Source organism: Cyprinus carpio, chromosome B19 (genome assembly GCF_018340385.1).
Source record: "Cyprinus carpio isolate SPL01 chromosome B19, ASM1834038v1, whole genome shotgun sequence".
Classification (NCBI taxonomy): Eukaryota; Metazoa; Chordata; class Actinopteri; order Cypriniformes; family Cyprinidae; genus Cyprinus; species Cyprinus carpio.
In genome coordinates this window covers 12,165,872-12,193,210 of record NC_056615.1, presented here as the reverse complement: position 1 = coordinate 12,193,210, position 27,339 = coordinate 12,165,872, and the positions used below count along the sequence as shown (strand labels likewise).

Sequence of the window (27,339 nt, the reverse complement as noted above, 5' to 3'; positions counted from 1 at the left end):
TTTCCTCGAACACTTTGAATAGGAACTTGAAGTAATGTTGGTCTAGAATCGAAGTACTACATGTCTGCCATCTAGTGGTAGGAAATACAAATGAGATATTACACCATATTAGGAACTACAGTCTGTTTTATTAAGTATGACGTCTTGTCGCAATTTTGCGACTTTGGCGCTTAGAGGGTTAAGGTGTTTACATGAGTTGCTTTTAGAATGTTCCTTTCATGTTCCCGTTTTACATGTTATAGTACAAAGATCGATAAATGGCACACGTCATTATGCCCCATGCGGCACCATCCGATGTCCCCTCCAGAATTTCATGTATAAACATAATTCAATTACATCAATAATACAGTTTTGTGTGTTTCATTTTTAATTTACTGAAAGCTTCAAGTGCAGTTAATAATTTGTTGTGCTATTATTGCAAACAGACGACAACGTTGTTGAAGCCAAGTCCTACACTACGGTAATAATGTGATTATGGTTTGTACATTCTGAGCTCAGAACAGGTTTACTTGGGACCCAGTGTTGATCTCATGACGCCCTACAGCACAGCACTGTGAGATCCAGTGAGAAGCGTTTGAATTTGCCGCAGAATGAATGAGGTTGTTGCGAGATCTAGTGAGAAGTATTCAAATTCTGCACAGAATTCGGTTATAAACAGATCAAACAATGCTGATGTAGAAAACCAGTAGTAATGATAACTATACCATGGTGTTGTGGCAGAACAAGTCGAATGTTATTACATTATTCATTTCAGGGTTTGTTTTGAGAGAGAAATTCAAGCACTTTTTCCAACACTTTAAAGCTTTAAAAAATTACCCAATTTAAATGTTGTTTTTAATGACCAAAATATTCTGTGTGGTAGACACACTTATTTAAAATAAAACTTATTGGCTTATTAGTCATTCATTTCAACTTTTTTTGCTTTATATTTTGATATTATAAAATCACTATTATAAAATATAAAATCATCAAGAAATCAAATCTTCTCAAAGTTTTGAACTTTTCATATGTATGAAGTAAGAAAAGTCATAACAGCAAAAAAGTGCCTTGAAAAACAAACTTTTGTTCAGTTTGCAACTTAATCACTCAAAGGGCATTCCTTTGAAAATCGCTAAAGTTCAATACAATAGGCTACTATAAACGAATAATGGAACAGTTTATAAGGGTAGAAAACACAACCAATTCCAAATTACAGATGACACCTTTCTTAAAAGCAACAAGTTCTTCCCTGCTCGCTGCCATGTTGTTTGTGTATCTCTACGGCAAACGCGCGGGGGGAGGGCTGAGCCCATTCAGAACTACGGGAGCCCTAAGTGGAGCATCGGCGGATGTTAAAAAGAAAACTGATTTTCATTCAAACAAGTCAATGTAAACTACACATTCGAGTTAATCGATAAGATCGATTTATTGCCCAGCCCTAGAATCTACCATGTAAACATAAATGTTTGATTACGTTAATTGGTAATCATTAAAACACAAATCGGATTAAGACGTGGAGTATTCCTATTTTAGTCGCATTATTGAAGTGCAGTATAGACATGTACGCACCTTAATCACATGATTTCTATCGTGTAGTACTTTTTACCGCATGTGACAGGATATACATGGCAGTGGTCAACCGTTTGACAGCAAACAAAAGAGCATGGCTTTAACAACGTCATCGTCTGTTTGAAAGCATAGCATGACAAAAAATTAACTACACTTGAAGCTTTCAGTAAAGTAAAAATGAAACACCCAAAACTGTGTATGGCATCATAACAAAAGATAAACTATATGTTTATGTGTGAAATCCTGGAGGGGACGTCAGATGGTGTCGGGTGGGGACTTAATGATGTGCCATTAATCGATCTATGTACTATAACATACTATATGGAATGTACCATAAGGAATATTCTAAAAGAAACTCATGTAAACACCTTAATCATCTTATGTGGCAGTATGTTTGTAACATTGGTTTCGCTTTGAAAATTGAGAACAGACATTTGCAGTTGAGCTTTGACGGAACCAAGCTAACCATTTAACATAGTAACATAATGTTACATATAATGCTTTTTACTACTGTGAAGACAGCAGACATGGGCATTAGCATTTAACATAGTAACATGCTGTATAGCTGGATTAATTTCTTGGCCTGAGATCATTCAACATCACTTGCATAGTCTGCTGCAAATGAAACATACCATTCCTCCCCTGTGCTAACTGAGTTAATGACACGTTTTTTATTCCCTCTGTCTTAGACGAGATCTCATTGGGTGACCCTGCCATTCCATTATCTTTTTCTTTGTTCGCTGAAAAATAGGTCCTGTGAGTCACTGCCACATATCACCATCCCTATAATATCGTCGATCTCTGGTTTGATAGGGTTTACCCACATACATTTATGATTCAACTCATCCAGAAGTCTTCACTCTTATCACACAGAATACCATATTATTCCTCCTAATTTCTGTTGAATCATTTCTCAGCTAAAATGTAATCACTCTTGAGATTATTTGATTTGAGAGCTGATTTAAATAAGTGCTGTTTTATCCACCCAATTATTAATTTGGATCTGAAGCTGTTTGCTTGTTGTGGGTGGATTTGAATGTATCGTGTGAAGAATATGACTGTACAAAATGCCTCTGAGTCAACATGTGATATTTGCAATGTAGTGTTTCCATTGTTCTACTAATCTTAGTCAGGACTGTTAGCTGATATTTGTTCTTTGACAGGTGTGTGCTATCATAAAACTCACGGTTGTCTACTCTCCTACATAAAGAATTTGTTTGTTTGTTTATTTATTTATTTATGGTGGTACTGTACCCGTATTGTTTTAGTAATATTATTACTATTACATTATTTATAAATATTTTAAAATATTTTCCATTTTGAATTTTATAGTATTTTTAATGTGCATTTGTTTTCTTTTGTTTAATATGCAGTATGTATTTAGATGGAGTTTTTTTTTTAGTTTTATTTATTGTAATTTTAGTACTTAAACTTTCATTTCATTTGCCAAGACAATAATTCTAATTTTTAAATTTCCATTTAATCTTTCTTTTATTCTTTTATTCTTTCTTTCATTTCTTTTTTTTATTTTCTATTATTCTTTATTTTTTTTTTATTACAATATCAACACTGTACTGTACTTGCTTTTGTAACCCCAAAATGGGGAGGAATAACTTCTTAACACACACACACACACAAAAAAAAAACATTTAAGGTTAATGTAATATCTGATATTAGATATTATATCTTGAAATGCATTAACCAGTCAGCTGACATCCTTGGCATGTAGGTAAAGATTTCTATAAATGTCACATTAATTGGTGCTGTGCAGCTGCTGCTGTTGTGGAGGCATCTGGGGGGCATTTTTTATTTATATTATACTGTCATGGGGGTGATGGGTATATAATGTATGGAGATGTTGTTTAGATATCAGATTGAGGACACACCAGTTTCCATGTTGGTGTTTCCTCCGAAGTGTTTGGCCTTCGTATAATTGGAGCTCCTACAACAGCGGTGATCTACATTCCTGCAGAATTATTTCCAACACACCTGCTTGCAATTTTCAAATGAGCTTAAAGACCATTATTAACTGGTTCAGGTGTTTGTTAGAAGTGAAACCAAACTCTACAGGAAGCCGGATCTCCAGGAGCAGGATTGAGCTAAAATATTTACACTCCATATGAGACAGAAACTGAACTTTGGCTTAGTCCCATCAGCTTACACAGGTTTTCCAAATCCAACTACAGCGATCTCCTGTGTGAAGCTCAAGGACTGCTGCTTTTAAAGGGATAGTTCACCCCAAAATGAAAATATTCTCATGATTTACTCCCCCCATGTCCTTCCAAATGTCTTTCTTATGTGGAATATAAAAGAAGATTTTCTGAGAAACGTCTCAGTGTTTTTTGACCAAGTGAATGGTAACCAAAATGGTTTGGTTACAGCATTCTTCAAAATACCTTCTTTTGTGTTGCACTAAAGCAGGTCAGTGGAAGGATTTTTTTTTTTTTCGCAAGGTAATGTGGAGACGTGTTTTTAGAAGCTGAATTTCTTTGAACTTGAGCACCGTGTTTTAGATTGATGTATTATGCACGAGAAGCTGCTATAAAGACCTGAGAAGAGCGCAGCATTCAAACACAAATTCAGAGATGTCCGTAGCGCATTTACTTCGAAATACCATGGAAAAATACCGCAGTGGAATGAAAAATGCGTTCTATATATGCGTTCATATATTACAACTTTATAATTGTCTAATTTTAGCTATAGTTCTTGGTGTGGACAGCCTTTAAGATGACAGCCAAGGTAGTATAAAAATAAAAATAGGCACTCAAGTGGCTCAACTGTTTTGTAAGGGCATATTTTCTGGAAAAAACTCAATATAGGCCTTTGGACTGTGACGGTGCTCTACGCTCAAGCTATTTGCGTAAGTGCCTTGAACAAGTGACAAGTTAAAAGGGGAAAAAAAAAAATCTCTTTATTCCCTATATTGAAGAGTTTGTGCAGTGGGGGTGTATGGGACTTGCATAGTGCCAGGTGAGGAGTGGTGGCCACTTTGTTTAATTGCTCTTATTTATTTGTTTAACTCCAGGGCTGTGCTTCCTCTTGATATATGGGTGGTTCTTCAGCCAGCTTTTATGAAAGAACAGGCCTCTGACCAATCCCATTAAATCAGATTCTGTCATCCTCCTCCTCCTGCACTGAGTCCGATCCAAAACCGGCAGCTTTTGGTGCAGAGCATATAAGCATATGAACTCTGCTTTTATATAATTTTTGTATCCATTCCATTCCAAAAGAAAAGATGTACCTTACTGAATTTGTTCACATGTTCACAAAATTTATTGTGAAAGCGCTAGTTTGATGTTCTGTCTGAGATGTTCATCTTCAATAATTGCTACTTGCCAGATTCAATTCCATATAAATCCTCACCTGCAGTGGGTCCAAGAAAACAGTGTTTTTTCAGTAATAATGTAGCTTTTAGTGCAGTACCTGCCACTTAAATCCTGAAAATGCAAACACATTTCATTAAAATATTCTATTATAAGCTTTAGATTATGTAACGTTGTAAGTAATTGTGCCCTCAATGGCATTTAAAGGAGCTGATTAGAGTAGTATATGAATACAAGCAGCTGTTGGAGGCTTGAGCTTGTGGACTAATACTCTCCTTTTGAAATGAACACCAGAGAAACACCTCAGACCTCTATTAGTGCACTCGAGAAAGAGAATGAGATGATTATGATGACCTGGGATGTGCTTTTGATGCTCACCTGTGTGGATTTGAGATGTTTTTAGGAACCAGATGTCCCCAAAATCTGCTACTGTGTGGTCACAAGGACAACAGCATTATGAAAAGACTGATTAATGTCTTATTTGATACTGTATATAGGGCTCTTATTTTGTCTTGTCATGGGGTGCCATGTGACATTTCAATCATTTGATATGGCTTCAGTATTTGGTAATTGGTTTTTCTGTAACATAGTGTTCAGGCTCAAATGTGTTTTGATTATATAATTCTACATATATATATATATATATATATATATATTATGTATATATATATATATATATATATATATATATATATATATATATGCCACTTGTATATGTTTTTATAATAAAATAATGCAGTTAAGCGATGTGCTTTTGAAGTTTAATGTTTGTGCTATTATTCAGTATTATTTAAATGTGAAATGAGAGGGAAAAATTGTCCTACATAAATAATTTACTTATTTGAAAGAACAGATGCTCTGCTATGCTCCGGTATGGAGGTTAAATTATGATACGTTTGTTCCCTGATTTAACAAGATGTTTTCAGGGGAGTCATGCTATAATTAATTTTTCATAGTGCGGTAGAACATTGTGTGCTCTGTTTGGTTTAGTTTGAAGTTCAGCTGCATTATTTGCTGTCAATGCAGTCTAAGAAGTGAATGTATATTAGTCTCTGCAGTTCTTCATGGGAAGGCACAGAATGTAAAGAATGCAATGAAGTCAAAAGTTCAAATTTATGTGTGTCAGCATAAACTGCAGGTTTAGGAGCAAGTACCAAATCACACTGTAATAACTAGGAGGCTTCACCAGCTAAAAAGCAGAAACAGCAGTATATTCATCTCAGAGCAGCCCTCTAGAACTTTCAGAAGTTTCATGATCTTGGGATATTCCCATGCCTCTTTTGACCCCTGCAAAGTATATGTGTAGGACTTTATAAAAGCCTTCCTACTGAGCTATAAAACGCTGAAACTTTAGACATTTCAGAGCAATTCTCTGACTCTTTAAAGTGTCATAAAGCTGTGGTGAATATAATTTGGAAACTTTTATCTGGAAATTTTGTGAGTAACAGAGAAATATTGATCACATTTAGAACATTTTTTATAATGTTTCAAACAATGTTTTTCACATAGGCTGATATTCCTCTGGAATGTATTTTCTTCCTTAATCAGTCGTTTGTTAAAATTTGGAAAATTACAATGTTTTTTAGCAAGTGAAATAATGTCAGAAAGTGGTGACCTTATTGTGTGACTTAATGAAAATCTAAATCTAAACCTGCTCATTTTTTTAACTTTTTTTTTTTTTTCTTGCTTATACTTTTCAGTATTATGGAAATATGCTGGGGTTATGGTCTTTTGCATATGAAGAACATAACGAAAACCACCGGAGAAAAGTTAGGTTCACCATATCCACTGAGCAGAAACTGTTGGGTGTCTGGCTTTTCTCCCTCCATATTCCATTCCATTTTCCACTATCCAGTGATTTATTCCTCACCACCCTCAGGTACTCGATGGAAATCTCGGCGCTTATTGTTAGCTGTAATATTGGCAGAACCATAAATGGAAGAAACATTACTTTATCTGTCTTTTTTTCCCTCCGTTATATAATTCAGTATAGTTCCAGGCTGGAGCGGCGTTATTATATATTTCTAGTCTGATGAGAGGTGAAGAGGTCATGTTTGTGACTATCATGTCAGCCAGCCGATTGATGTGACAATGAGTAAAGAAAGACAAAACCATTTCCATAGATGATCATGCTTATGACATGTTTGTGTGGAAGTTCTGCAGTGTGAATAGGGAAATAAGCTACAGAGATGATTATGAAAATACTGCATTAACACACTTGAGTAAATTTGTTCCTTTATGGTTTTAAAAACTTGGAAGTACTTCATTTTAATTAGCTTCTCGTTAGGGATGAAAGACAACATCTATTAACCTAAAACAATTTAAGAAAAAATTCCCTGTCAATCAGAAACCTGACATAGCTGTCTCTTCTCATCAAACATGAGGAATATCACAATGGGTTCAAGTTCATTTCAGTGTTCATAGATAATGTAGGAGTCACGTGGCCATATGCCACAAGTCTGAATGACATTTACCTGCAGCTTATGATGAGCCAAGACATATTGTCAGTTCTCCTCAGTCTTCAGCTGATTTGTTATTTTCTCTCTTTATTCATTCCTCTAATGCACCTCTCAATCCCTGCTCTCATCAGTATAGCCCACAAGTGTGAAATGCGTTAACAAATTAAGCTCGCACCTCCTGAAAAGTGACGGAAGCAGTTCTAAAGAGAAAAAGTGATAATGAGCCTAATTGATCTGGTTTCTTCACAATGAGACACATGTAGAAGATGTCTGTAGGTGACTGGGGTTTCAATGAGATTGTGAGATTGTATGACTAACCAAGAGAGAACGTTTTCTACAGTGGCCTTTTGTCAAATGTCACTTTCTGACATTTTTTTTGTCCACAAAATATGGTTGGTTGGTTTGTATTCTCTCCAGAACACTGGTGCAGGAAAACAGGAAGAAGAGTTTTGCTTGTAAGATGAGAGGATAATACTGAACGTAATGCCTGGCTTCCATTAATCTGAAAAAGACTTTTAAACCAAGCTTAACTGAGCCAGGTTTACTTCTGAGAAGTATTGAAGAAAAGTGTTATATGCGATACCTTGTTAAAAAATATGCGATACGATTTTGCTTAAAGTTAGAAAAATCAATTTAAATTCTATTTTAAAATATTTAAAAATAAAAAAATATGTAACCAATTTGTTTCACATTCTTTCTTGGAAAAGATAGAATCACTACAACTTCTGAAAGTGTTTTAGCAGTACATAAAAAGTAATGTCACAAATCAGAAAATGTAATTTTAACATCAGTGTGACCATACATACAAACAAACAAAAAAATAATGACACTAATTTTATATCATTGTGACTTTGCTTTCCATAGCCTACACTTTAAGTACTTCTTCATATACCACAGCAAAAACTATAGTCTGAGAAAGTTCAAACATGATTATAGGCAAGTGAAAAAAAAAAAGAAAGAAAAAGGGTGAAAAAAAAGAACAAATACACAATTTACAAGCATAGATAAAATAGATAAAAATTTAATAATTTAGTGTAAAATAACACTGCATTGTGTTCACTGTATGAATTAAATTTAGATTAATCTTTGTTTTAGTCGTTTTGTTGTTTGATTAACATTAGTGTTATTTTTTATAGTTAGTTTTTATAGGCTGCTGTCCCTTTAAATTTGACTGCACGGATCCAGTATAATGAAACTCATCAGACTTCTTTCTCACCTGTTTACATTCATTTAAACAACTGACTACGTTTACGAGAATGATCGTCGAGACGTGTACTATTGACATAATTCTGTGTGTATGTGTTTGTTCAAACATAAGGAGGAGATGTGAAAGACGAATCAACTCTGTATTCGTGCGCTGCCTGGAACGCGTCTCTGTGTGTGTGCACTCTTTGCACGTGTGTGGCAGAACTGAAGAGACGCTGTGCGAGATGCGTCTTGTGCGCACGCTTCTATGTGAGTCAGACAGCGAGACTAGACGGCATATCTCAGATATGCATATAGCGATATTTACATTTGCAATATTTCGAAAATTTCGATCTATCGTGCAGCCCTTCCAGGCCTTCTCTCTCCTTGAGTTCTCTCCACCGCTGAAAAGCTGCTTCGATATTTATGTGGGCGGGTCACCTTTTGCCTGATCGTTACCCTGTGCACTCAAAATGAGTGCTCTCTTCTCTCTACCATTGCAAGACATGCCCCCTTACTGCTGATTGGCTACAAAGTGTGTCAGTCTGACACTGTGGGCAAAAGCGTTTTTCAAAAATCACTTTTAAGAACTTATGAGTACTACGTCTCATGGGATTCAAATGGCACTTGAATGTTCTTGCTTTTACATGAACAAACACTTATGAGGTTTTGCAGAATAAGATAAAGAGGGTCATGGAAGTTTTGGGTAAGCACAATCTATTGTTTACCGTTTATAATAGTTTTTTTTTTTTTAATACACATTTATTTTAATTTAATTGGAAATACCTTTATTGGTCAATGGCTCAGTTTAATATTAATTAAAGGGGTCATGAAATGAGAAACCAAATTTGCCTTGACCTTTTGGAATATAAGAGGTCTTTGTACCATTAAAACATCCTGCAAGTTTCATAGCTTAAGACGTCCTCCCCATTATAAACGAGCCATTTATTTAATCAAGCTCTAAATACAGCTCGTTCTGGATCCATGGTAAGAAGTGACGTCACGGTGCGAAGTGACGTTCCAACCATTTGCATATGACCGCCTCCAGCACAAGACAACTACGCTCATTTCGTATCGTTGTCGCGCCGCGCGCCTCACAAGTGTTCAGTCGACGGACAGCGAGTGGGTCTGTGTACAGGAAAATCACAATGCCACGCAGATGTGCTCAAACATATAAGGTTTTATCATTGCAAGAGCCATCGCTTCGAATGCATCACCCGCTACTAAACAGTTACGCTCAATCCACAAATGTTCTGGCTGGGGGTGTTAATAATTGATCCATAGGCGCTGTAGTTAGCCAATCATAACAGTGGGCGTTAACACTGAACTCTTAAAGGGGAAAACAACCCAAAAACAGACTGTTTGAATCAAAGGATGAGAAACAGGGTGGGAAAATGTCATAATTCACTACATTTTAAAAGATTTAAAAAAAAAAAAACTATAGTAATACTATAATTGCACCTAGGGGACCATAATAATAAAATAAAAAAACCCATGTCATGACCCCTTTAATTATTTATCAGTATCAGCCAATATTATACTCTGTAATAACATATCTATGATCCACAAGCCTTGCTTTCTTTCTTGCTTTCTTGCTTTCTTTCTTTCTTTCTTTCTTTCTTTCTTGGAAACTTTATAAAAGTTTCCAAAAAACCCCCAGAAATTTTCCAAAATTTCTGGAAAGTTTAGGAAATTTTCTGTCTTTTTGCTAATATTAGATAATATATCCGTTATTAGCAGATTTTATTTATTTATTTGTTTGTTTATCAATATTTTTCCTTTGTATTTTTTCCCCTTTTTTGTTTCATTTATTTGAATAAAAACTTTTAGAATTTCTGTATTGACCATAACATGAACTATGTGATAATGTCAAATGTACGCAATAATGACCTAATTAAGCAAAGGACAGATTGGGCGGTGAAGTGAATGAAACAAAATTGAAATAACCAAGTAACTGCCAACATGAACCATCTATCTAGCTGGTCGTTGGGGAAAGAAATGATGCTCAACCATTTAAGATGGTAGCAATGCTCTCTGAAACATCTCATACCCTCATTTACCTTAAGTGTCCATTCATACTGCTTAATGTTCTGTATTGTTTTGTTTCTGTGGCACAAAGCGGCTGTTTGATGTCGATAAGCCAATACAGTGAAGGCAAGGAGATGGAGATGCGTATTGGGGGAGGGAGCGAATATGGGACTACTCTTCAAGCTCGTTAAGAGCTGGGAGGAACTGGCTTCAATTAACTCCTTTAATTAAAGTACTTGTCATATTGCAGTGGTGAGTCAGCATGGCGGTGAAGGGTTCATCTCCTCCCGAATGCAAATGTGAAGGTGCCTGGCACCTCTGGAGAACACGGCTAAATGTGGATCCGGCAAGGTCTACCTAATGGAGTGGATGCATGGATCCTCTAGCTGTACGTAGTGCTCCCACAAGCTCTGTGAGTGACAGATTGTTTTCCACCTGTCTGTGAGCAGCAAAAAATAGTGCAGACCATGAGAAGAGGGTGGATAGAGAGACAAAGACAAATAACGACAGAGCCATTCGTAGTCAGGCTGAGAGGAAAGGTAATGGGGAACGGAGAGAGACAGAAAGAGGAAGAAACAGAGCATGAAAGTGAGATTGAGGGAGTCTCTCAGCAATGGTCAATGTGTTCCCAATGCCCTTTTGCATCTAATCAAATCAGCGGCTTGTTTTGGAGTTTATTAGAATTTAGACACACTGGTTTGTGGAGGAAAGAACAATAAAATAAACTGATGTAAAAATAATGCAATTCTGGCCTTGGCCTCCAAGGCTGAATGCTTTTTGAAAGAGTCAGGATTAGGTAGCAGCTGAAGCCCATAGCCTCCTTTATAACTCGTGCTTCAACAATGAAGATAACATTTGAATAATTAATCTGTGAGTCTGTAGAGCCGAGCAAGAGAGTGGGAGAGAATAAAAAGATGAAAGAGGAACATGTAGGAAAATCCGACCGGCAACTACCGGGAGAAGTAAAACGAAGGGGGGAACAAAGAAAATATCCCAGAGAATAAGGAAAACTGGGGAAAGGGTCTTGACACTGTTTCCTTCCTCCAGCTGGGTCTCAATATCCAATTAAAATTTTTAATTGCAAACAGTTGGTTGAAATATGGATTCATTTGTGATGCTCTGATTATTGCTACAAACCTCCTCAGAATGATGGCTTTTGATTGTTGTTATTCTTTCAGCTAATAAACCTGTTTTTTTAAGAATATTGCCTCTTGTTCGTCACTCTTTCTTCATCATGTGAGCAGAAATAAGTGCCTGTCATTAGTATTAGTCTAGTTTACCAAGAACAAGGATGCAACAGTTTGGTTAAAGACCAATGTGGGTGTTTGTTTATTCTTCAAATGCACTTTAAATATCTTTGAGCGCATGACATTTTAGCTGTGGGTTTAAAACCTATAGTGAGCTGCCTACCTAGACAGCATTTTAAACTCGTGATTAACAGAAGTAGCAACATATTTTTTCTTTCATAAAAGAGAGGGGGTGTAGTTTGGTGCTCTGGAGTCCTCTCTGGACAGACACTGGACGGTAGGCCTCTAGAGCGGTACCCGTTCCAGGACCCATGGTAGATCAGGCAGTTCGGGGCGCCATGGCGGAACAGGGAGCTCGGGGAACCAGCCCGGCACTCAGTCCAGCCTCCACAGACGGACCCCTACTAAACAAAAAAACCACCCTTGGGGCGAATGTTGGTTCAGAAGCCCTCCATAGTCCTAACTTGGGAGCTGTGGCCCTCCTTGGGCTGGACATGGGTATTTGAGCCCTCCTTGGGCTGTACATGGGGACTGGAGTCCTTTCTGTGCTAGACTCCGGGAATGGAATCCTCTCTGGGCTAAAATCTGGGACTGGAGCTAACACTGGAGTGAACTCTTTGAAGCATCACAAGAAAATTCTTGGCCGAAGCCGGACCAAATGAAGCACTGGGCCTTTTTTTCACCATTGAAAAAAATTAATCGCCAACATGTGTTTTTTAGTGTTTTGTCTTGCTTTTCAAAGAATAAATCAATTACAAAACAACAATTTAATAATATTTATTTAAAACCGAACATTTTTTAAAATTCTAGCAAACATTATACCAATAATTCACAATTTAAAGGGGTCATATGACATTGCTAAAAAAAGAACATTATTTTGTGTATTTGGTGTAATAAAATATGTTTATGTTGTTTAAGGTTCCAAAAACACATTATTTTCCACATACTGTACATTATTGTTTCTCCTCTATGCCCTGCCTTTCTGAAACGAGTCGATTTTTACAAAGGTCATCGTTCTGAAAAGCGAGGTGTGCTCTGATTGGTCAGCTATCCAGTGCATTGTGATTGGCCGAATACCTCAAGCATGTGACGGAAATGTTCGCTCTTTACCATGCTGTGATGCTATGTCATGGTGTGACAAAACAAAAATAAAACTCATAATAAACTAGGCATTTGTTGCATCCAGTGGGGACATAATTACTGATTATAATGATTTATACTTTCTTTTTGCACGTTGTGTTGCATCGCGCCGCGTAAACAAGAAATCATGTCTGCATTTGTGATTTGAGAAACGACAAACAAATAGCGCTACTCTACACTGCTCAAAACTCACATTTGATTCATCGGGGCAAATTCTTTAAATATGAAAACATACTTACAGGCTGTAAGTCAGAACAGACAGCATTGTAGGCTACTCTCCCAGGTTCCAAACAGTCCTCCGTAAAATGCGATGCACACACACAAATATTTGGGTTAAACTGTTCTGGAACAGTGTAGTAAATACAACTTAACCACTTATTTCTTTTTGTGTCTTTTTTTGGAAGATCAAACAAAGTAGTTTTGCTTTCACAAGAAACATAGTGTCTCCACGACATGGCGGTGGCAACAATACTACAGCGGGAATCAAAGTTACACCTTCTTTCTTTGTGTGAACATTTGGGCAGCATTATGCAAATCTTCCCAAACAGTGACATAGACATGTGGGGGCGTGTTTAAACAAAGGATTATAGTAGGGTGTGGACAAGTCTTAACTTTTAAATAGAATATCTCTTTGGGTTTGAGACTTTAGTCTTTGCAATTTTAGGGATCTTATCTATGCACGAACAGCTAGTAACAATCCAAAGAGAAAGGAAAACTTGAAATCGCATCATATGGCCCCTTTAGCTTAAAATTAATAAGTAAAAAAAAATATTTTGTTGGCCATTTTCGAGACCCCTTTTTAAATCAGGCATGTTTTTTTACTCTACAAATAAGAGACTTCTTTTAAAACATTAAAATTTGAACTCTGTGAATATTATAAATGCATTAATAGAGCTGCTGTAATTATCATCATTATTATTGTCTTACATTTGTATTTTATTTTAAGAAAAAGAGTCAAATTACAATACTAGGATTTATGAATGTTGGAGTTCTTGCTTTTTCTTAGCTTTTATTTTAGCGAAAAGCCACAGAAAGACGTCAGTGCTTCTTTTTGTTGACAGCAGATTTGCAAATGTTTCTCATTATGAATTTGAGATGTTTGTCGCACGTATCACACTGTCACATGCCTTGTAAAAAATCCAAGGTCTCTACGAGCTCGTGCAGTGCTGTCAGAATACATGCAGTTTGTGTGTGTATTAGAAAACTTAACATTCTGCTATTTATTTACTAATTGTTTAAGGCCATTTCGCGATTTCAGTCATCATATGGTAAGTAGCAACAACCACCCCTTCATCTTCTCATCAAAGACATGCGATGCAGTACTAAACGGTCTCTCGCTGTCTGTGCTTGTAATGATTTTTGCATGTTTCTCGGACACTTTTAAATGCTTCCACACTGCTGACATGTTTGCTGCATTATAAAGAGTGCAGGCCTCTGATTATACACTGGTTGCTATTTGATCACGTCACGTCATTGTTCGGTACAATTTATTTTTACACCAAAAGAGCTTTTTTTGCTATTTTCGGCCAAATAATTTTAGTTTGCCGAACATTCGGTGCATCCCTAGTTGCTTGTATCGTGCATATAGAAGGCAATCCCAAAGAGCATTGCTAAGAGCATGCATAAGAATGCTATTCGAGAACTCAAGTATTTTACACATATCAGCTTAGCAACATGCTAACATCAAACTCCATTTGAATCAATTGTGAGTTCAGACTGTATGTGATTCTTGGGAGCAAAATTTGTGTCTATTAAAATAAAGCTAAAATAAAATATAAGTATTAGATGTAAGCTAGATCAACATTTCTACATCTCTAAGAGTTTAAGTGCTAAAACTGAAATAAACTAAATAGAAGTATTAAACTATAATTAACTTAAAGTGAATTAACTTTTAGGCCTATACTGTAAATGGATGCACCTTTAGCAAGGATGTTGACAGCTAGACAGCTTGCTAGATTTTGTAACAAAGCCATTGAATCTATTACTTTCACATGAAGATAGAGTACACAGTCAAAAATAAGTTGTTTGGCACACCAAAAACAACAACAAAAAATTACTTAAATCAATCCATCATTGCTTTTTGATCATCACCAAGCTTTTTAAGAACCATCTAGACGATCAGAAACGAGCCTGGAGATTCATGATCTTTTTCAGGAGGATTAAATACTGACGGCAAGGCCAACATTATTGCGGCCTGTCTATGGAGATTCCCAAACTCTGAGGACTGAGTGATGACTGTGAGGTGTAAACTCTTGTGGTAATAAGTGTCAAGCCATTTACTCAAATTTGCTCCCCATCATCAGTCAAAGAGTGTGAAATGAAAAACACATTTTCAAATCCCGAACTATTACATGGATTAAGCAATACAATGTCATGGTTTTTCATCCCTCCGTCGACCCGGGCCTCAACAGGTTTATTTTGTCTTGATGTTTTTTTGTGTAGAGCATATGTTCTAGAGGCCTACTGAGGGAAAGGGTTGTTTGGGAACACTTGATGAATGTAAGAGAGGCTGTAGAGGACGAACTGTTGGGATTGTGGGTATTTTGGTCACAAGGGTTATCATGTGTAGAGTTGTCTGCATATTTATGACAAGTGCCCAGAGCAGGGTGTGTGACGGGGGAGTGCAGATGGTCATTAGCCGCAATGTTTAAAAGCTCCACAGCCATTTAGGACCATTTATCTCCTAGTGATGAGTTTTGCCACTGTGCTCACCCATCGATAACTCATTTTACCGTCCTTTTTTTTTCCCCAGGCTTTTTATGGCCCTAAAATTCCTCTGCCTGATCAGCACAGTATTATATCACTGCTTCTCCACTCTAAATAATTTAGCCCGCACTACTATTTTTCTTCTTGCTCAACCTCATTCCCCTTCAGTATTTGCACCTTGTATTATAATTCTCTCTGTTATTTTTTATTTATTTATTTTTCCCCTCTCTCTCTTTCCACTGACATGGTGACTCATGGTGGTTTTATCTATGTTTGTTCTAATGTATGCTCATGGTAGCTGTGCTTGTATCTTTTTTGTTCCCAAGATCTGTTTTTTTTAATGGTTTGCCGTGTATTCAAAGTCTGAAATGAAGTAGCATTTGAAAGACAGAACTCTGAACAGCAGGCAGCTGAGATGTCACATCAAGAACCTCCGACTGAGCCTCAGGACAAATGACTCATTAGTTGAAACGTTGGCTAAACAGAAATAACGGCTTAATTGTTTGAGAAAAGGAATATTGCTGTAGATTGAAATTAGAAGTGAATAAAACAGGAAGAGCTGTTTTTGCTCCCACTACATCAGCATTTTTGTGATTTTCAGTAGGAGGGCACAGGAAGTCTGTTGAGTATGGAACTTCCTGTTACGTAAGCGAAGAGACTGTACTCTGGACCAGGGGGTTGAGTCATGTCTGGTTAGCACAGACAGTTAAAACAAATGTTTCATTATATTGTAGATGTTTTGTTTGTGGCTCTTTATTTAATTTTTTATATAAATTAGCCTATGCTTTTGTTTATTTGTGGTTTTATGTTTGCTTTAATTAATTCTAGGGATGTAACGATATTATCAATATCGTGATATTGCGATAGCTAAACTGTCTCAATATTATAGTGGTCACATGACGATATTAAACAATAGGTCTTCTGGGCAAAAAGTTTTTTTTTTTAACATATATTTAAGCTTCTTATTCTTACATAAAAAGTCTTTAAACTAAAACCGAAAGCACAATATGGCTTAATCCCTGCATCAAGTCTGTTTACTCTGCATTTTTCAAAGGGAAGCATGCATGTCATCATCCAGGCGATCAGCTCGTGATCTAGTGTTTTCTGCGCCTCAGAACAGCTCTGTTCACAGCATTTACATTACTGAATGTGCTGTGAGTTTAGCGCACGTTTAGAAACACAATGGCCACCAGTTATGCTTTATTTTGCTTTATACGTACCATGAGATTTTGATATTGTTACATCCCTAATGAATTAATTACTGAATTTTATTCATTTATTTTTAATTGGATTGTTTATTTATATTATTTTATTATTTATATTATTTATTTGCATGCTTGCTTGCTTGCTTATGAGTTGGTAAATAAAGTAAACAATGCAGTATGCATGTGCCAGCCAAGCAGCTGACTTTGAGATAAATCAGAATTCATCTCAGGTATTCATCTGATCCTTGATCTGGAACATTTGTTCTCCTGAAGTGTAATGGATAATATGTGATGATATGGCATTTTTCTAAATATATTAATGTAAAAGCTATTTACCTATTCTTATATTCTCAAGGTTTAAAAGATAAATGTTTTGATAATTAAGATATACTGTAATTGGGCACCGTAACTCATACCTCCCACAGTATTTGAAACTAGTAGGTTCTATAAGTGCTGACAAGATATGAACCAAACCAAACATACTAATGAGGTATTGCCATGGAGATGATGTCTGATTCGTGCACTTTACACAGTACAGACCTTTCTAGATATCTTTCACTACAATTGCAGACAGATCAAAAGGAGGTCTTCCCTTTTGGGTTCTCCCAATTGTGATTTATGTCTCAGTAAGCCTGTAGACATGAAAGATCCTATCCCCCTTGGACCCCAAAGTCAATTCTTTGGCTGATACAAAAAATCGCACTCTATTTATAGGTACCCTTCTATTCTGTGCCTGATTAGACAATATATAATATCACTTTAGAGTACAGTAATTAATGTTTGAATGAGAATAAATGAAATATATATAACCGAAGTCAAAAAATAATAAATTTCCCTTTCTTTTTTTCATTTAGTCTTCAGTTAGCAACTACAAGAAGATATCAAACTCTGTATTCTTGATTATATTAAGGAAGGTTGGGTTGTATATTTTACTACGTGGTGATGTTGTTAATGGGTGATGTTTCTAGCAGATGGCCTAGGCCTTGGTTGACATGTGTGTTTGCTTTCCACTCTGTGTACTCTAAAGTCAGATACATTACAGTAATCCAGTCTCAAGCGCAAAACCACTCATCATACATATTACGAGCCATGATAGACTTGCGCTATCCACCCATCATGGTAGCGGTGCAAAAATAGCTCTGGTGGCTGGGAGAGAGGTGTTTGAGTGGAAATGTGTGTGTGTGTGGGTAGGCAGAATGGAGAAGCATGTGTTTATGAAGGTTGGAAATAATGGCAGGAGAGGATAATTGGACAGCTTTTACCCTGGACGTTAGCCACTCTGAGGCGCTCCAGTGGGTGCATAACTGCTGCCACCCAGGAATGCTCCGAGTCCTTGAAGACGAGAGTTACGGCAGTGATTGTGTTGGATGCAGCAGTCTGCGCTGAGAACACCATCAATCCAGTTCACCTCGCCTCGTACCTCTGACCTACAGATGGACTTTGTGAATGAGGATCTCTCGATCTGTGGAGAACCCCACAAAGAAGACCCCAGTTATTTATGGACATTTCACATAGAGCTTTAGATGAGCCTGCAGATTTCCAACCTTCCCACAAAGAAACAAGCTGTCGATTCATTCACTTGAGTTCCCGGTTACACTGGAATATGTCATAGGATTGATAGATGCATGCACACATAACGTATTCCTCGCTCACCCTTGCTCTTTCTCTATAATTTATCCCCTAATGTTTTCTCTCTGCTTGCCTGACAGAATCCTGCCCCTGCATCCGTTTTCCCCTCTCTGTCTTTTCCTCTCTCTAGGGTGTCCTTCTTCCTTCTGGAATATCGCTGCATCAGGGATTCCCACCTTCATCCTTTAAATGAGATTAGTGAAGGCCAGCCTTCTTTAGTTTGATGCTGTTAATGTGTTTAAAAAAAAAAAAAAAAAAAAAAAAAAACAGGTGGTTTTGGTCGCATTTGTTTTATCATATCGTTCAATAGGTGTTTATAAAGCTGGTTGCACACCGGTTGAGAAGCGCAGTGCCGCATCGCATCGTGCCACGTCTTTACATTATATTGAATCGGTGCTAGGCGCTGTGGACAGACACCGAATGACCCTGCCGGTGTGCGTACACTCATAGAAAACAATGTGTTCGAAATTTAAAGATGTGGCGCAGTGCTGCGCTTCTCGTCTGGTTTGCGGCATAAGATGCAGAATCTAATTCAAAGTATTTCAGCTTTTAGAATTGTGTAACCCAGCGCTTTGTTGTAGACAGTTTGAAAAGGAAAACATGTCTTTAATTCTTGCTGCCTACCTTTTTTTTTTTTTGTCTAATAACATTTTAGTTCACATGAATGCAACATTAAACCAAATTTTCAAATAGATTATATTTAAAAATTTCATCTTATTTTGTTTTTGAAAATTCAGAAACTTTTAAACACACTTTTTTTAAGCAGATTAAATGCTTTTATTCAGCAAAGATGCATCAAAAGTGATCAAAGACATTTATAATGTTGTGAGATTTCTATTCTAAATAAATTCTGTTATTTTTAACTAAATCTAGTAGTCAAAGAATCCTGAAAATAAGTATGTTTTCACAAAAATATTAAGCCGCATACATGTTTTCCATATTGAGGATAAGAAATAAGTAATTCAGCTTTGCTAATTACCAAAAAAAAAAAAAAAAAAAAAAAAAAAAAGATTGTATTCAATTTGATTAAATTTATTTAATTTTAATAATGCAGCCTGGGTGATCATAAGACATTTCTTTCAAAAGCTTTAAGTGTAGTATCAAACATTAATTTGAGTTGTTCGTATTCTGTTGAGAAAGTGTATGTGAGAATTATGTTTTTGTCACGTCCAACTGTCCGACTATATGCAATTCACATTGGCATGCATGCCTTTGTATCCTTGGAACATGTTGCGCAGATACTGTACCAGCTTCCATGATTATTGGAGCCCTTGTCTGAAATCCAAATAGTACCTTCCATGCTAATGTGGCCAGTTTTATGTTAACCCCAGTTGTAGTTTAGTGCTGAGAGTTGTGGTGTGGGACACAGAGCACTGGTAGCTCTCTGATGTGTGGTGACAGTGGTTGGATGGCGAGGTTCATTATTCATGGCCTGACATTCCATTTAATCACATTTTATTATGAAGCAGTGCAGGACTCAGTAAATCAGCCTGTGCTTGGAGCTCCTGAAGGCTAGAGAAGGGCGGGTGGGGTGTTTACGGATGGCTTTAATCAGGAGAATTTCTACAGTGACACCTCCTTCATAACACACACACTCATGCCGGTACTCACGGTAAACGACGTGAACACACACTTATATTATCAGCAGACTGCATGCATATACAGACTTTATGCACACACACAAACAGAAAAACACTGAAGCGCATACACACAGACTTCAAAGTCCAATCTGTCTTTCCTCCCTCTTCCTTGAACTCTGTAAAGCACCACCTGTTCTCCTTCTCCAGTTTTGTATTTTTCTCTTCCCTCTTCCTTCTCCAGTGTCCCTGCTCTCTTCCCAAAGGAGCCCCTTTTGATAATTGGAGAGGGAAGTGCTCGTTTTTCTAATGGAGAATCTGGACTGGATGCTGCAGTACTCATCCATGTGGAAATGTCTCCTAATGGAGGTCGCCTCTGGCCTCAGCACACTCCTCCTCTTCCTGCCCAGACCTGCCTCATTTGGGCAATCTTTAGTTCATCTGTTGTGGTATCAAGCTAGTGTCTCTTTCTTACCTTCTTGTCCTGGAGGCGAACTTAAGTGATGATCTCCTGTTTGGTCTGAAAATGGGAGAAGCATTTGTGTATTTTATGTCTATACAGGGGCAAACCAGGAAGCAAGAACATTGCGGCATCTTTAAAAAAAAAAATAGCATTCTATTTTAATGGAATAGTTCACCCAAAAATTGAACTATTTTTGGGTTTTAAGCTTTGCATACACTAATGTATAGTATTGAGATTTAAAAAAAAAAGAAAAAGAAAAAAAAAACTCTGAGCACAGCTGCATTTCTTGATAAAAAAAAAAAAATATATATATATATAATAAAATATAAATATATTTTATATTGTCAATTGTGATTTTAAAAAAACATGATCCTTCAGAAATTATTTTAATATACTTGGTGCTTAAGATTTCTTATTTCTCATTACCATCAATGTTGAAATCCATAATGCTGTATTTGTGTAATCATTCCTTTATGAATGCTGTTCTATTGAAAGAATATGAACATTATAAATGCCTTTACTGTCACTTTTGATCAATTGTATGCATTCTTGCTGAACATAAGTAACCTATTGCAAGTTTTCTTGTGAAAAAGTTTTTGGAATGATAGTGTGTGTTCTGAATCCTTAACATGATAAAAATACAGCAGAAAAAAAAAAAAAAAAAAAAAAAAAAAACTGTTTATGGGTCATTGAGAGGGTAAAACAAAAAAAGCTCATTATAAGTGGCCTTCTAAAGAATAAAAAATAGATAAAAGGAATATGACCCCTTTAATTATTAAGTGTGTAATATCTGCTCCGCTTGTTTAATGAATAAAGAATAAAAATAATGATGATAATCATTCAGTTGAGAATTATTTAGTTTACATACAGTAATAATAATAGTTGTTTAAATCAGGTTTTCTAAACATTCTCCTGCCTGCCGTTGTTTGGAAGAACATTAACCACTCAAACTCACTGAGCAATGTTTTGATAGCACGCTTTCTGAGGACATTAGGCTGGGATTCGAAAATGTGTTTTTACTTTAAATAAAGTGATTTTTGTAGTATTTAGAAATAATAGTATTCACTTGTCTAAGTCATCCACTTCCTGCCTACAGTTCAGCTCAATTAGTATTTCTAACAAAGATTATGTAAAATGGCTTAGGTTGCAGCCGGTGACCGGTCGGTGTGTTTGAGCTGATGGAGATTAGATGACAGCTCTGGGATCTGACGGAAAAGGCAAACTGACGTGAGCCCTGGAACATGAACGCTCAGAGCGATGCCTGTAGCTAAAGCTGCATCACACAGTTTAACATCCTGCTCTGCTGACACCCTGGAGGACTATATGGGTCATAGTGGTACTGTGGGGAAATGCGAGCACGTTTGCGCAGTTGTTGAGCACACCTGGCAACTGAAGGCTCCGTTTTGCTCTAATCAACCCATTAAAAAAAATAGCCCTCAGGATGCATTCTTACAGTAGGCTACAGATTACTCCATTCTGTTGTAGTTATTAGTGCATCAGAACAATACATTGCCTTAATGAAAGTTATGAATGCGTGTTTATAAATGCAAGCATGTGTTTCAGTATGATGTACGGTTAAGGTACATGTGACCCTGGACCACAAAACCAGTCATGAGGCTCAGTTTGATAATTGCAGTAGCACCAAGTGACTTTTTTTTTTTTTTTTTTTTTTTAACCTGAACTAAACTTGCCTTGTCATTTATATGATCTTATATTAAAAAAAAAAAACCTTGATACACTGTTATGATCTTATCATCAGTATTTATTAGTAGAGAATATAAAATATTTGAATGTGTAAAACATACATTTATGTGTGTGATATGTATCTGTAGTATTATGTAATATATATTTGTTACTTTTTAATTACTTAAGGTGTAAATTTAACATTTTTCTTAAGAAATTTTATTCATAAAAATATTTAAATAATATAATATAAATATTTAATTGAAATTTTTTATTTATTTTTTTTTTCAGTTAGAGGCTTTTTTTCCTTTACTGTGATATCAGGGCAGTTTTGTCACCATGACATTTTCCCCCAAAATATTAAATTAAATCTAAATACAGAAATAGAAAACATGCTCATCATAGAAGGGGAGTATTCGAATCACTGAATGTGTGAAGTGTATTTTTGAATCAATTAATAGATAGCAGCATGTCATTGACCTGCTTACAGCCTGAAAGCAGAGTTGATAGCTTGCTTCTAGATAGCTTCTGTAACCTCCGACCTGTGAAATAAGCTCTTAGCTGCTGTATTGATTGTGATTTTGATAGGCCTGTAAAGTGTTTATTAGCTACCATTCTTATGATTGGTGCATGAGCCATGGTGTCTCTGGTGGCCCATGCTGCACAGAATTCTCTCACCTATCACCTGTGCTGTCCTAGTTTGCTTTTACACCACAGTAAACAGCTTTTAAAGGTTTTTATTTTCTGTTAAAGCTGGAAATTGAGATTTTGCAGTCTGTTTGGCACTCAAACGTTTGTAGCTGCCAAGCTTCAGCATTCGGTTTGTATAACAATACTCTGGGTTAACGTGAGCTTTGTTCCTTTTCTGCATTTTAGGTTGACAGGGTTTCAACTGCCCGCCCCTATAGTCAGCACAGGACCCAGACTCACACTATGGCTGCTGTCAGACTATGCCGTAAGTGGCCAGGGCTTCAAAGCCGTGTACGAAGGTAAGAGTCATGTATTAATCTTTTATTTTTTTGTCTTAAGTCAGTTCACTAATGTGAACATGTTCAATCTTTCATTTCTGGGAATCCCTGTAATTATGTAAAGTGGACTCTGCACTAGCATGCGTGGCATAAACATAGACTTTTATCTCATTCTGTTGGAAAATTGCATTAATATGCATGTCCAATTTAAAGACTGAGAATCCATGCACCGATTTCCTCTTGGTTCCTTGCTGGCTTCTCATCATATTTCTTTTTATGTGATTGCTTTATGACCCAAAAAGCAGCAATATTAATGCTCGCTTCAGAGAAGCAGCAAGGAGAATGAATCAACGCTAATTAGATTAATTATCTAATTGAGATTGTGCACTGATGGCAGGTGAATCAAGTCCTCTGGGTTCATCTAGTTCTGCACAGTATAAATGGAAAATCATGTCTGATTCAGACGGTGATCACGAACGTGGTCTATATGCATTAGTGTTAATGTTTTCATATGAAGTGTTTCTTTGCATTCATTAGTTTCATCTTATGCTGCATATAGTTGGTGGTCGACCTGATTAGTTATGCAAAATGTGATAAAACAGTTTTAGTTTATAGATGGATGTCTAAAGTGGGGCTGTGCATTTAGTTCAAGTAGTTCACAGTTAGAAAAAGAATCTTGGATTTCTTAGATTGCTTTGTGTGATATACTCACCGATTCATTCGGTTTCATTATGAGTCTTACAAAGTTCTGGCAGGGTCTGAAATTAAGTCACAGATTTGCCGTGATTGATTGTACAATTTGGCAAGCAACAGTAGGGAAAAAATGTCAAACTACTGCTTTATGTTGTAAAAAAAAAAAAAAAAAAAAAAAAAAAAAACCTTACCAACCTCCCGGTGCAGGTGAAGAGGACAGGAGCATCCAGAGTCCTGAGCGATGACCTACACCAGTATAGACAGGCCTTATCTCATCCATACGTTATGGTCTAATTCAGTCTGATACTATAATTATGTGCCACTTCTTGTCACATGATCTGTGCGGGTCTGCTGAAACTGTGTAAAGGAGCAGAATTACAGAGTGATGTATGTAGCACATGCCCCTGGTCTGACTTTCAGTAAAGACAGCAGAGTAATGAGAAGCCCAGAGCTCTTATCAATAGCCCACTGCTGAATAGCGATTTCCTTTATGACTGTCCTTCACAGAAGTGTGAAGCCAAGCTCATCAAGAACAGTAGCATACCCAATCAACAATTTATTTTATTCTAATGATACTCTGTCCTGTATAGTATGGAATCGTAATGAAGAGTTTTACATTTTACAGTGAACTATATAAATATTCATTGTGTGTACTCTATCTATCTATCTATCTATCTATCTATCTATCTATCTATCTATCTATCTATCTATCTATCTATCTATCTGTCTGTCTGTCTGTCTGTCTGTCTGTCTGTCTATCTATCTATCTATCTATCTATCTATCTATCTGTCTTTCTATCTATCTATCTATCTATCTATCTATCTATCTATCTATCTATCTATCTATCTATCTATCTATCTATCTATCTATCTATCTATCTATCTATCTATCTATCTATCTATCTATCTATCTATCTATCTATCTATCTATCTATCTATCTATCTATCTATCTATCTATCTATCTATCTATCTATCTATCTATCTATCTATCTATCTATCTATCTGTATGTATTAGGGGTGTAATGGTACACCTATTCGTACCGAAAATGTTTGGTACAGGTCTTTTGGTTCGGAATGCATGTGTAGCAAAGAAATCGTTCCTTTTTTTTTCAGGAATTTCAGACAATAAATGCTGTTGTGGCACAACATATCCCCATGTACTAATGCATCAGTTCTTACGGCAGCATGGAGCGCGAGTGACCGTGATCATACCTTCCTCTTCAATACTAGTTTTAACGAGAAATATACATGAATGAACATCTCACCCCTCACGTAATCATTCAGTGTAATGAAACGTAATGTTTCAACTGTGGAAAGACATCATTAAAACAGCATGTAAACAGTGTCACGTAACATTTAATTTACCTCAGGCAAGTCATCAGTGTCTACAGCTTGGTATTTCCTAGAGAAATGAAGTGTAGTAAAGAGCTTTTTGCGAAATATTAGATAATACTTTATTATATTTACTTTACCTGTTAGTGATGTTTTATGTATATAAAAGAAATTAAAATCTCTCTTTTTTTTTTTTTTTTTTTTGGTACTATTTTTAATTAGTCAACCTGAAAATTTAATATCTCATGCGTGAAACGGCATTCTAAAAACAAGGCGCTCAAGTTAAAAGAAGTTCTACTCCCATCTTCTTGCATGTTTTTCCTATTCCACTGTCCGCCAGGGCTCTGAACTGGTTCAAGGAGTGAAAACGAAAACCTAAATGAACTAAATTTTGACAGGAACAGAACCAGAAACAGAAATGAAATCAAATTTTATAGTTCCGAACAGAATTGAAACATTGAAATGGCCATTAATTAATGTTATTTTATCATTACATTTTAATATTTCAAATTTGCTGTCAACCGTTCAGGAATTCAAGTATTAGGCTACGGCCTTTCATGCAAATGTGATGCTGACGTATCCAGGGAGTGAAATGCCCGCTCAGCTGTGAACTCATCAAGTTGCAATGGCAATGCATCGGCAATAGCGTTTATCCGAGGAGAGTATAAGATGGATTCAACAGATCACATGCACCTGCAGCACTTCTGTGAACAGAGAAAACAGAATAAAATTATAAGCTTACATAAAATGGAATAATGTTCTTTTTGAGTAAAGAAAACACTGTACTTTATTTTTATTATTATTATTAGCATATTATTATTATTATTATTATAGGCAAAGAAAATTGTTTTTTAAAAATTACGTTATTAACCAGTATTTCTTCTACTCAAACCGGTTTTGGAACAGTAATAATACAGAGGAACACAGGAAACGTTAAAATATCGATTCTGCTCAGAGTGAACCGATTAAATTTTTTTTTTTTTTTTTTCAGTTTTCAAGCCCTGCTGCCCGTGTCACCTTTTGTCAACACAAAATCACATTCTGTGTGAATTGTGCCTAGTGATATGAGCATGTCACACATGAGCGGTTAATCACGTGCGCCAACATGCGGTTGGGTTGTTCTTTTCTCTTTACTGTAATCATTGGCATATTGTCAAAGTGTCTAACCTTTGGTAATATTTCTATTTAAAATCGTGATTCCTCAGTTTCTAAAAAATAAAATTGTGGCAAAACATTAAAATTCGAATTAACCAATAAAATTGGAAAAATCTTCCAGCTGTAGTTTAAATAAATATTTTATGAAACAAGTTATGACTCTGTAAATTATTATATTTTAACAACAACATAGAAACTTTACTTAATTTTTGTGAAATAAATTTTTCATATAAACAGACCATGGGAAAATGTGGGTCCCAAGGCCAAACCAGTTGAGAAGCACTGCCGTTTAGAACCACTATAGTTTAGAACAGAAGCTTGAGGTGTTTTTATCCCTAAGAAAACTTTAATTATTATGTGTGTGTGTGTGTGTGTGCTCTGAATCTTGGTGGTCATATTATACAACCCAAGCTAGTTTGAGTGTAGCTTGTATCATTTCCTGAACATTTCTTTTTCTTTATATTCCTTCTGCAATTCAGTTAATAACTTTTTATTCATTAAACTGTTATTAAAGCTATTCATTTTATTTTGAATTTATTCATTTATTTCAAACATTATAAAAAAGTCCATGCTTTATGTAAAGATTAATGTACAGTCAGGCAGTCATTATTCCAAAATAAATCTCTGGATGGATTTATTTTGCAATGACGATGGGATAACTGACCATTATTCAGCTTATTATTTAATGAGTACTTATGGATAAATAAATAAATAAATGGATATAAAATACTAATCTGAGTTTAAACATTATTTTATAAGGGCATTCTTGTCGCTTAAATGCACTATAAGTCCGTTTGGATAAACCAAATGTAAATCATTTGAGCAGAAATAGATGGGAAAGTGAACATGAAATCAGTTGCCTGGGACAACAAGCCTTTTGATCTATTTTTGTTCCATTTTATTAAATATTCTCATACAGCTCATTAGTTGTTGCACTTTATGATGGATGCGCCATTTCCTCAAAACAAGGTGTCTAAATGACCACATTTTATTGTAT

General features: G+C 36.1%; 1 protein-coding gene across 2 annotated transcripts in view; it reads left to right on the top strand.

The window, feature by feature from the left end:
- csmd2 (CUB and Sushi multiple domains 2) overlaps window positions 1-27,339 on the top strand; it is a 285,162-nt gene that overhangs the window by 22,577 nt on the left and 235,246 nt on the right. For both annotated transcript variants that reach the window (XM_042745309.1, XM_042745310.1), the window contains exon 3: window positions 23,070-23,182. In XM_042745309.1, the coding sequence (XP_042601243.1) occupies window positions 23,070-23,182 (113 nt within the window). The remainder of the gene's footprint in view (window positions 1-23,069; window positions 23,183-27,339) is intronic.